General features: G+C 41.9%; 1 protein-coding gene across 4 annotated transcripts in view; it reads left to right on the top strand.

Annotated features, from left to right (window-relative positions):
- The window catches only part of LOC141100254 (T-cell differentiation antigen CD6-like), a 91,503-nt gene extending 81,695 nt beyond the window's left edge, over positions 1–9,808 (top strand). For 2 of the 4 annotated variants that reach the window (XM_073588589.1, XM_073588587.1), the window contains exon 7: positions 2,522–2,846. In XM_073588589.1, coding sequence (XP_073444690.1) covers positions 2,522–2,581 — 60 coding nt within the window. In that variant the 3' untranslated portion in view covers positions 2,582–2,846. Of the gene's footprint in view, positions 1–2,521; positions 2,847–9,671 lie in introns of those variants that run through there. The other 2 variants (XM_073588588.1, XM_073588586.1) reach the window with 2 other exon arrangements.
- Positions 9,809–12,208: the final 2,400 nt, after the last annotated feature.

Raw genomic sequence — 12,208 nt, 5'->3', positions numbered from 1 at the left:
TGACGGGGACAAGGGGGCATCCTCTACGTCTGGAGGAAAGAAGGTTTAAGCATACTCACAGACGCGGATTCTTTACTGTAAGAGCAGTGAGACTATGGAACTCTCTGCCATATGATGTTGTAATGAGTGATTCCCTACTAAAATGTAAGAAGGGACTGGGTGCCTTTCTTGAAAAGTATAATATTACAGGGTATATACACTAGTCTCCTTAATATTGCGCTGATCCAGGGAGCTAGTCTGATTGCCGTATGTGGAGTCGGGAAGGAATTTTTTTCCCCAATGTGAAGCTTACTGTTTGCTGCATGGTTTTTTTTTTGTCTTCCTCTGGATCAACATGTTAGGGCAAGATAGGATAGGATATAGGTTGAACTAGATGGACTTAAAGTCTCCCTTCAACCTTAATACTCAAACAAGATCCTGAACTCCCAAAACTGATTGAGGATCAACCACGAGTTGTTGCAAGGAGAAGCAAAACCATAGATGAGATGATAACATACAGTCATTTTGTCTCTCCACGCTCTAATTTTATTTTTAATTCTAGAGGTCCTGTCTGGGGCTCACGCCCTTACGGTGATTGCAGTGTATGCAAGCATATGATAAAACCTGAAACCTTTATCAATTCCTCAAATTCATGCACGTTTAAAATTGCTCATACTATAAATTGCAAAACTACATCTGTGATTTGTCACCTCACATGTCCATGTGGACTGCAAGAGATATATGAGCAGCCAGACTGATTAGCCCAGAAGACATACATAAGGAGGAAATTGCTAAATTAAGGACTCTGCTATTGCACTATCGAGAATTCCATCTATCTGGTCCTGTCAACTTCGAATTAAGGGGCATTGATGTGGTCCATCTGGGCGTTCGTGGTGGTCATCTCATGAAAAGATTACCTCAAACACAGAACAATGAAACCATTTGGTCTTAGGCCTCTTTCACACTTCAGTTTTTTGCATCAGTTATAATCCGCCAAAAAGGCAGACAAGCGGATCCGTTCTCAACTGATGTGAACGGATGGCACAGGATCCGTTTTCAGACGGATCGTGAAAATGAAGAAATTTAAAGGAATCGCTGGCGAGAGAGAGAGAGAGAGAGAGAGAGATTGATTTTTTTTTTTGTCCGGCACCCAGAAAGAAATTCGGGTTAAATCAGTGTTTGCAGGATCCGCCACAGAAAAAAACGTTACAAGCTCCGTTTTGAAATTTGTGAGGATGGTGACGGACAGCTACTTTTGGCGGATCCTCACAAAAAACGGATGCAACGGACAGCAATCCGTCACAATCCGCCATTAATGCAAGTCAATGGGAAAAAAACGGATCCTCAAAAAAAATTTGAGGATCCGTTTTTTTTCAAAACCTGGCGGATTGTGACTGATTGTAAAAAACGGAAGTGTGAAAGAGGCCTTAACGATCAATGGGTTTTTTCTACTTTTCTTTGAAATCCTCAGTGATCTCCTAGTCGCTGTCCGTCCATCTATAAAAACTTTAAAGAAATTTGAAATAATTTATCTTCCTGATATTGATTATATTTGTCCCATTATTTACTGTATATATATGTTTAATTTATTTGTTTATTCATCAATTTTTTAATTTTATTTGGTTGAGGGGTATTATATACAGTATTCTTCGCTTTATAAGTCGCTTCGGATTATAAGACGCACAACAAACTTTGAGGAGAAAAATAAGAAAAAAATATTTTTTAATAAAATGGTGGTGCTTTCTTATAATCATTGCATCTTATTACTTACTGGGGTTGGTGGTTGCGGTGTAGCGGGGTCCCAGGCTTGCTGCTGGAGGAGGCAGGTGTGGAGTGATGCTGCAGGCCGCATTCAGGGATGAGGGGGGCTCTGATGTGCATCACTGTTGCAGGGGTCTTGTGCTGCTGCAGGGTCTTGTGCTGCTGCAGGGTTTCTCCAGGTGTCCGGGGGTTGCTGGCCGGTGCTGCGGGTTTCTCCGGTGCCCAGCGGTGCTGCATGTGTGCCCGGGGCTTTGCCGACATTATGCGACAGGCCAGCCAGAGCCCCGACATTTCCTTGGTTCCCTGTGTGTGTTCAGTGGTTCCAGTAAAAAATGGCTGCCGGCGCTTGCGCGGATGGGATCTCGGGACCCAGCTCTCGAGAGATGAGATCTCAGCGCTGAAATCTCATCTCTCGATTGCTGAGTCTCGAGATCCGATCTGCGCAAGAGCCGGCAGCCATTTTTTTACTGGAACCACCGCACACACACAGGGAACCGAGGAAATGCCGGGGCTCTGGCCTGTCGCACAATGTTGGCAGAGCCCCGGGCACACACGCAGCACCACTGGGCACCGGAGACACCCGCAGCACCGGCCAGCAACCACCAGACACCCCCTGATCACGGCCTATGGTAAGGCATGTCCGCTTTGTAAGACACACCCCCATTTTCCCCCCTAATTTGGTGGAAAAAAGTGTGTCTTACAAAGCGAAAAATACGGTATCTTTTGTTTTCATATATGGGTAATTATGAAAATTAATTTTATTCTGCTTCTTTAAATCTAGATTTACTCTCTTGATGTCTCTATGGGAGCTGTCTGGATTTCCAGTGAAAGAGTGATCTAACTAGGGTATGTCTTCTTTGACATATCTATGAAGATCATCCTGTATCTCTTTGCAGCAAGGACTTTGAAATTTCCTTTTGATGGCCACTCTCAAAAAAGTTTTTTTTTTTGGACTTTGAGTGAAGTACTTGAGTATATGAATTGCTTTATTATAATTTAATCTTTTTTTATATGTACTTTAGTTGTCTATGATGAATTTGAATTGTGTATATTACAGTTATACCTTGTATAATTATAATTGGAATATTAAACTCCCTATAGTCCTCCATACAGTATAATGCAGTGCCCATACAGTACACATGTAATATAAAAAACTGGGGTCTGAGCTGAAAAAGTAAGTTAATGTGTATGCAGAATGTAAATGCATATTAACACATGATCATTACACAGAGAAAACCAAAAACAATGCACAAAACACAAATATCCTAAAATAAAAAATAAATTGCAAAAAATGCATGAAGGTAGTAATAATAATAAGAGTATTTAGTAAACATAATTTTGATCAAAAGAATGTACAAGCCATCCCGCCATGTCAAGGCAACCCTTGTGGGACAGTCCTAACTCTTGTATTTAAAACCTTTCCACTTGTCAAGTGACGTAAATGTGAACAAGGACCGAGGGACTGAACCACCAGTAAAAGCATAGGCCAGACAGGATGGATTTCCCAGCTCAGAAAGAGGGCGGTCACACCCATATATGCACAGGATGCACATTGAACTGAATAAAAAACTGAGCTGAAAAAGTAAGTTAATGTGTATGCATAATGTAAATGCATATTAACACATGACCATTACACAGAGAAAACCAAAAACAGCGCACAAAACACAAATATCCTAAAATAAAAAATAAATTGCAAATAATGCATGAAGGTAATAATAAGGGTAATAATAATATAAAGAAGCTTTCATAGTCCTTGATAGAGTATAACACAACCCCCATGTAGTATAATGCAGCCCCATAGAATATAATGTCACCCCAATAGAGTATAATGCAGCCCCATGTAGTGTAATGCGGCCTCGTAGAGTATAATGCAGCCTCATAAAGTATAATGCAGCTCCATAGAGTATAATGCTGCCCCAAATAGAGTATATTACAGCCCCCATAAGCTATAATGCAGCCCCATATAGTATAATGCACACCACATATTACTTCAGCTTTATCGACACCACGTACTCACCGATTTAAAAATAAATAACTCCATACTTCTCCTAGTTACACTGCTGCTCTGGTCTCTGCAGAGTGTCTACTTACCAGCTCTACTACTCAGCATAGCGTGGTGCATGTTAAAGTGACATCATCGCCCAAGCTGCATCAGAAGCAGAAGGGGAATTATGTAGATGGAGCATCACTCTTCGCTTTCTCAATCATCATTGATTTCAACTGTATTGGAATCTGTGATGCTGATAAAGATGAATGTATAATGCAAGGGGGCAGAGCCGACACTGGCACCTAGCCCCACTGGCTCGTTATTAGCGGCACACCACTGGCTTAGAGTCATAGAATCGTAGAATTGGAAGGGACTTCCTGAGCCATCTGGTCCAACCCCCTGCTCAAAGCAGGATTCGCTAAATCATCCCAGTCAGATGTCTGTCCAGCCTCTGCTTGAAGACTTCTATTGAAGGAGAACTCACCACCTCTCGTGGCAGCCTGTTCCACTCATTGATCACTCTAACTGTCAAAAAGTTTTTTCTAATATCTAATCTGTGTCTCCTCCCATTCAGTTTCATCTCATTGCTTCTAGTCTTTCCTTGTGCAAATGAGAATAAAGATGATCCTTCTGCAATGTGACAGCCCTTGAGATATTTGTAGATAGATATTAAGTCTCCTCTCAGTCTTCTCTTTTGCAAGCTAAACATTCCCAAATCCCTCAACCTTTCCTCATAAGACAGGGCTTGCAGACCAGTCACCATTCTGGTCGCTCTTTTCTGAACTTGCTCCAGTTTGTTGATGTCTTATTTAAAATGTGGTGCCCAAAACTGGAGACAGTATTCCAGATGAGATCTGACCAAAGCAGAGTAGGGCAATAATGACTTCACGTGATCTAGACTGTATTCTTCTCTTAATACATCCTAGAATTGCATTTGCCTTTTTTGCTGCTGCATCACACTGTTGACTCATATTCATTCTGTGATCTATTAGTATACCCAAGTCTTTTTCACATGTGCTGTTGCTTAGCCCTATTCCTCCCATTCTGTATATGCTTTTTTCATTTTTATTGCCCAGATGTAGTACTTTGCATTTTTCCCTGTTAAAAACCATTCTGTTAGTTGTTGCCCACTGCTCCAGTTTATTTATATCTTTTTGAATCTTCTCTCTCTCTTCTCTAGTATTAGCTATCCCTCCTAGCTTTGTGTCATCAGCAAATTTAATCAGTTTACCCTCAACTCCTTCATCTAAATCGTTGATAAAGATGTTGAACAATACAGGGCCCAGGACAAAGCCCTGTGGTACCCCACTTGAGATATTCTTCCAACTGGATGTGCAGCCATTTATGACCACTCTTTGGGTCCGATCACTAAGCCAGTTATGAATCCACCTAACAGTTACCTTGTCCATTCCATACTTAGTCATTTTTTCAATAAGGATTGTATGAGAGACTTTGTCAAATGCTTTGCTGAAGTCAAGATATACTATATCTACAGCATTTCCTTAATCCACCCAATCAGTGATTCCGTCATAGAAGGAAATTAAGTTAGTCTGACATGACTTATTAGTTACAAACCCATGCTGACTCTGTTTAAGCACTTCATTCTTATCCAGGTACTGACATACATGTTGTTTAATAATTTGCTCAAAGATCTTTCCTGGTATAGAAGTCAGACTCACCGGCCTATAGTTGCCTGGGTCCACCTTCTTCCCCTTTTTGAAGACAGGAACAACATTTGCTCTTCTCCAGTCTTCTGGGACTTCTCCTGTTCTCCACGAATTTTCAAAGATTATGGAGAAGGGTTCAAAAATTTCTTCTGCTATCTCCTTCAGTACTCTGGGGTGTAATTCATCTGGACCTGGAGACTTGAATTCATATAGGTTAGCTAAGTGTTTCCTCACTATATTTCTGTTTATAGATATCCTGGATTCTTCTATTCCCTTAATAGGACAGTGAAGAATAGTTGATGTTACACTTCCTTTCTAAGAGAAAATAGATGCAAAATAGGAATTTAAAAGTTTGGCCTTCTCAACATCCTGTCTTACCATTTTGTCTTTGTTCTTTCCTCCCATTTCTAATAGCAGAGTTCTCAATAGCATTTGTCGGGTGTATGGCTTTTTCTGGCCTTATGCTTTCCTTCCCGCATTGTTCTAGTTTAAAGCTCTCCTGATGAGTGTAGCAAGGCGACTTCCAAATACATGTTTTCCAGTCTTCGTAAGATGCCTCCCATCTCTAGCAAGTAGTCCATCATATAGGTAATTCACTCCGTGATCCAGAAATCCAAATCCTTGCTGACGGCACCATTGATGTAGCCAGTTGTTCACCTTGGGGCCCCTGGGGGAGTGTGGGCCTTGACAAATGCCTAGTTTGCCTGCTGCCGCCGTGAGAAGCCATGCTGCAACTCTTCTCCCTCACACTGCCCGTCTGTCTCAGCTAGATCACTTGCCTGGCGACATCCTCGACTGCACCCTCTGGCAGACACCCAAACAGGAAAATCACTAGGTGTGCCTGCCACAAAGATCTTCAGCCCTGCAGATCTGAGAGAAACAGGCCGAACTTCCTGTGTAGGCCGCGGCCTGCTCATTACCGCGTCCGCAGGCTAGTTGGATTCCTGCAGCCCGCCTGCACCCACCGCCCTCAGGGTTTCTGGAGGGGATCTTGACCCTGCACATGCAGTGAGAGGATGCTTCGGGGCTCAAACGCTCCAGTGGCCTTGTTCGTCTCGCCCGTCTTACGGACCCCTTGGGCAGATCCTGCCTTTGTTCACTTCCCAGCATGTCAGTCATCTGTTCCTGCACTCAACCATCTCCTCTTACCCTTGATGCCACCTGCAGCTGCCCCCAGGGGAAATCAACATCTGCCATTAGGTACTGGGGTTGGGGGCTTTGTAGGGAAGAGATACTCTTCCATACAATTGTAAACCCAAAATGGCCATTTTCCCACACTTTTCCTTATATACCCCTAATCCTCCACCCCCTTATCTGCCCATAAATGAATCCCTCCTATCACCGCCATGATATCCTTTAAACTTGAATCCATCCAGCCAATCCCTGTCATGTGGAGCCTCCTCCTAACTCCATTCGGATCCTGCCCTCTCCTTTCTGATTATTTCTGCTTTTGTGTTTCCCTTTCTTATATGATTTTAAAAATATGGTTAAAGCTTAGGCTTTCAGTACTAAGCAAGGAGCACTAAGCAAATTAGTTTTGTCATAGAGGAAAAATTAAAATCCATAAAGACATCTTCGGAATACGGCCATATCACCCTCACATTGAACAAATTGGATTAATGATAAACAGAGAAGAGAGAAACTAAGTATAACTGTGGAAGTGGGAAGGAGCTGACACATCAACACCCATTGAAGTAGGGACCTCCTGCAGTGACCAGGTGGCTACGGCAAATGTGCTTTGGGAGCCATCCATCCAGACTAGGATTCATTTATGCTTAGGTGGGGAAGTACACTTCCCAGGCCAGAGCTTCCATTGATCAAAGCATTGTTATGAGACTTTTTGGAGACACTGGTCAATGATGATTATTGGGGTTTGCATCGATCCAATATTTACGGGATAAATATTTTTTACATCATAGCGAAGGGACAAACATGACGCATTCACTCGCATTACCGTCGGGCCATTCTAACCCTCCAATTTAATATTGGAGAGATGGATGATGCTATCCAGGCCATGTTTCATCTCTATAGAAAGTTAAAATCACAATAGGAAACATGGCAATAATATCTACCGCCTGGGACCTCCAGAGGCAAAGATATCCCTAGGGATCTCCTAGAATTCTAAAAGACCTATGACATCCCACAACCAACCCCCACATGAGCTCACCAAGGGGAGGTATGAGGACATAACCTTGATCTAATAAAAATGAGAGTTTGGGTGTCTGTCATGGTTCATTCTGGATATTCTCAATATAGTATAATGCACCCAATAGTCTGCTATATTGAATAATGCACCCCGTAGTCCTCTGTACAGTATAATGCACTCCTCATAGTCCTCCATATAGTATAATACACTCCCCATAGTCCTCAATATAGCATAATGCATCTCATAGTCCTTCTTATAGTACAATGCACTACCCATAGTATAAAGCACCCCATAGTCCTTCATATAGTATAATGTATTCACCATAGTCCTCCATACAGTATAATGCAGCCCTCCATATAGTATAATGCACTTCCAATAGTCCTCGATAGAGTATAATGCAGCGCCCATATAGTACACAGACTATAATGCAGCCCCCATTTAGTAAACATATAGTATAATGCAGCTCTCATAGTCCTTGATAGAGTACAACACAGCCCCAATAGAGTATAATGCAGTGCTCATAGAGTATAAGACAGCCCCCACAGAGGATAATGCAGTCCCCATAGAATATAATGCGGCCCCATATAGTATAATGTAGCCCCATGGAGTATAATGCAGCCCCATAGAGTATGATGCAGCCCTCATAGATTATAATGCAGCCCCCTTAAGGTATAATGCAGCCCCATATAGTATAATGCACACCCCATATTATTTCAGTATTATGGCCACAACTTGCTCACTGATTTAAGAATAAATACATACTCACTTCTCGTCATTCCCCTGTTGCTCTTGTCTCTGCTGCGTGTCTACTCAGCCGCTCCACTGCTCGGCACAGCGTGGTGCATGATAAAGTGACGTCATAATCCCTTTTGCGTCAGAAGCAGAGGGGAAATGATGTAGAGGGAGCATCACTTGACGTTCTCCCCGTTATCATTGATTTCAACTGTATCAGCATCTATGAGGCTGATACAGGTGAACATGCAATGCAGGGGGCGGAGCCGACACTGGCACCTAAAGTTGTGATTGGAGTAGAGAGCCGTTGACGTGACCTGTGTGTCCAACTATCTTGACTAATGATAATATAGTTAGCAGCTTCTCTGACCTATACAAGCTCAGCGCTCGAGTGACACCCTCGATATTAATATCCATAAGCACGATTTTTTTCCGAAACAATGAATCATTGAGATTTTTTCAAATACAAGGTAATGAACACTATTGGTCTGTTCTATCGTTATGCATTGGCGATGGTAATTTCCTGTAAGGTGTCATGCGCCTGCTAATTGGACACATTTGATACACAAAGGCTATATATAGGTATAATGTGTGGTTTTCAGCCATTCACGCCATTGTCCCATCCCCTGATGAAGCCACACACGCGGTGAAACATGTTGGGGGGACAAGTGCTCTAATCTTATTTGTCCTATTCAGCCAATAAGTTCTGACATCCCGGGATGCCATGCCTTAAAATTTCCTAATGCAGCTGAAAAAAATAGCATAAAAATCGTCTTGTAAAGAGAATATATCCTACTTGGACTATTAATCGGGCTTTCCAAATTGCAGATAAAAAAAACCAGAGAAAGTCTCATTAATCCAATCTCTAGTGAATCTGATAGAAATATTGCCTCAAATAACGCAACACTGTTTTAACATATAGCTCTCATTTCAAAGCCATTTCTGAAATAGTATACCGCAATTTAAACATCTTGGGAAATGATGAAACCATGGACATTATCTTAAAAAATGGTATAAAAATTGTAACCAGACGTGCACCCACACTGGGGAATCGCCTGTCTCCAAGTTTTTATAATTCCAATAAAAGTTCACCTCATTGGTTGCCCACCACAGGTTTTTATAAGTGTGGATTTTTTCCTTGTAAGACCTGTGCACATTCTAAAAAATGTTTTTTTCAGATAGCAAAAATGAGAAAACTTATAAAATAAAGAATTTTTTGAATTGTAATTCTGATTATATAGTCTATGTTGTGGAATGCTCTGAATGTAATCTGTTATATGTGGGTTCCACTATTTGCAAATTGCAGAGTAGGATCAGAGAACATTTGTATGATATATTACATCCCACTTCTCGAAATATTTCTAATTTTGTCTAATCATTTTGTCACTGTTCACAACAGATAGACAACGTTTTTTAAGGTTTTTGCGATAGAACAAATCAATGTGGATCCAAGAGGTGGAGATAGAGAAAGAAGACTTCGGGACAAGGAAGCCTTCTGGATCTACTGGCTCAATACAAGAGTTCCATTGGGCTTAAATTTGAAAACAGAATTAATGTTGCATTATAAATATTCTATTATTCTTTAATTGTGCATGTTTTTGATACTTGTTAAAAATTGGTCCAGTGATGCTTATTCATTGTCTTTATATTTGTTATTATCTTTTGTTACAAAAAATTCCTCTGATACACCTGGTGAGCCTTTCACATAAATAGGTCTCATGCCTGTGTGCAACCAACTGAGTCTAAGAACACGTTTGTGTTCGAAACGTGTTCAGTTTCAGCCAGGCACTTTTTCTCACTGGTATACCCGGTATCAATGTGATGCATGACTGTGTACTAAGACTGACTTGTGCCCCACTCCTCTTGCCAAGTTCATATTATGCTGAAAAATATACTTTCCCCCATCTCACTCAACCCCTCCACCAGACCTATCCATCAATGACAATGGCTGCTCGCTTTCCCCAGTCCCGCACGCTCGGTGCTTTGGGGTGATCCTCCACTCTGCCCTCTCTTTCAAACCACATATCCAAGCCGTTGCCTCCTCCTGCCGCCTCAAACTTAAAAATATTTCCCGGATCCGCGCATCCCTCAACCATGAAACCACAAAAACAATAGTGCACGCCCTTATCATCTCCTGCCTCGACTACTGCAACCTCCTACTCTCTGGCCTCCCCTCTAGCACTGTGGCACCAGTCCTGTCCATCCTACACTCTGCCGCCCGACTAATCCACCTGTCTCCCCGCTATTCCCCAGCCTCCCCCCCTATGCCAGGCCCTTCACAGGCTTCCTATTGCCCAGAGGCTCCAATTCAAACCCCTAACCATGACGTACAAAGCCATCCACAACCTGTTTCCTCCATACATCTGTGCCATGGTTTCTACCTGCACGCAACCTTTGATCCGCTCAAGATCTCCTTCTCTACTCCTCCCTTATCTCTTCTTCCCACAAATGCATAGGAGACTTCTCCCGTGCTTCCCCCATACTCTGGAACTCTCTACCCCAACACATCAGACTCCCCCCAACAATGGAAACCTTCAAGAAGAACCTGAAGACCCACCTCTTCCGACAAGCCTACAGCCTGCAATGATCCACAGTCTACTGAACCACCGCACAACCAGCTCTACCCTCTCCTAGTTTATCGTCACCCATCCCTGTAGACTGTGAGCCCTCACGTAGCATGCAGAGGAAAAAAATGCAATAAAAAAATCCAAAAATACTTAGACATATGCAAAAAAGTGAAAATTTTATTAGGTATGTAGGTAAAGGGAGGGGAAGGGGTCCACCAAACAGCACATGTTACAGAAGGGCACTCACAGGAACAACATAATTATCATATATGTATATGTCTATCACTAGCACAGATGGGGATGCATATCAAAAAGTATTTACTAAATAGTGATATTGCACATTCCCCATATGGCCAAAAAATCATAGAAAAAACCTATACTACACACATTACTAGTGATTAGTCATCCAAATATGACATTACCAGATAGATGAACGGGAGCACGTCCTGGAGCGTCCACACCAATGTGCGTTTCGGCGGTCTGTGCCTTTCCCCTTGCGGAAATAACTGTATCCTGTTGCCCAGGGCAGGTTTTAAACAAAGTGGAGTAAAAATGTAAAGTTGGGCCCCAAATGCTAACATATTTCACCATCACACAGAAACATTTTGGTTGTATTTACATGTGCTGAGTTCAGGCTGTTAAATGAGGACGATCTGCAATGTTAAAGTCATTCGATGCTTGTTTCCCAGCCTCTTCACACAGGCAGACGTAGATTGATGGGCACAGAACAATCACTAGTAGATTAGTCTGTCCCCATAAAGTATCATGTTATCATCAGCATATCTGCAGTTTTCACCTGGCGATGTGGTGCTGAGAACAATTATTTCTGTTCCGGCATAAACAATACAATCATTCAATGAATAGGCAGCATTTTGCTCATTTAATATAATGCATCTCATAGTCCACCACATAATATAGTATTCCTCACAGTCCTCCATATAGTATAATGCACACCCCGTAGTCCTACATATAGTATAATGTGCCGCATAGTCCTCCATATAGTACAATGTACATCATATAGTATAATGCATTCCCCATAGTCCTCCATAAAGTATAAAGCAGCCCCCATATATGCCTTGTATAATTATAATTGGTATATATATTTATATTTTAATCGTGTCATGTTTTTACACATATTTTAGATTTATTTTCACTACATTGCATAATTTTTAGGCTATGTGCCCACGTAGCGATTCTGAAGCAGAATAAACCTGAGCAGGATCGCACACCCTGCTCCCGGGAAAACGCATGCATTTTTTGACGCACTTTTGTAAGCATTTGTCAAGCGTTTTTGCATGTGTTTTCCTAAGCGTTTTTGCCCATATAATTGATGATATGCAGAACCGCATGCGATTCCGCAAAATTAATG

This window comes from Dendrobates tinctorius, unplaced genomic scaffold (assembly GCF_039654945.1).
Source record: "Dendrobates tinctorius isolate UK_male_01 unplaced genomic scaffold, ASM3965494v1 ptg000104l, whole genome shotgun sequence".
NCBI classification, from domain to species: Eukaryota; Metazoa; Chordata; class Amphibia; order Anura; family Dendrobatidae; genus Dendrobates; species Dendrobates tinctorius.
The sequence above is the reverse complement of the archived record's forward strand: the minus strand, read 5'-3'. Positions and strand labels throughout refer to the sequence as shown.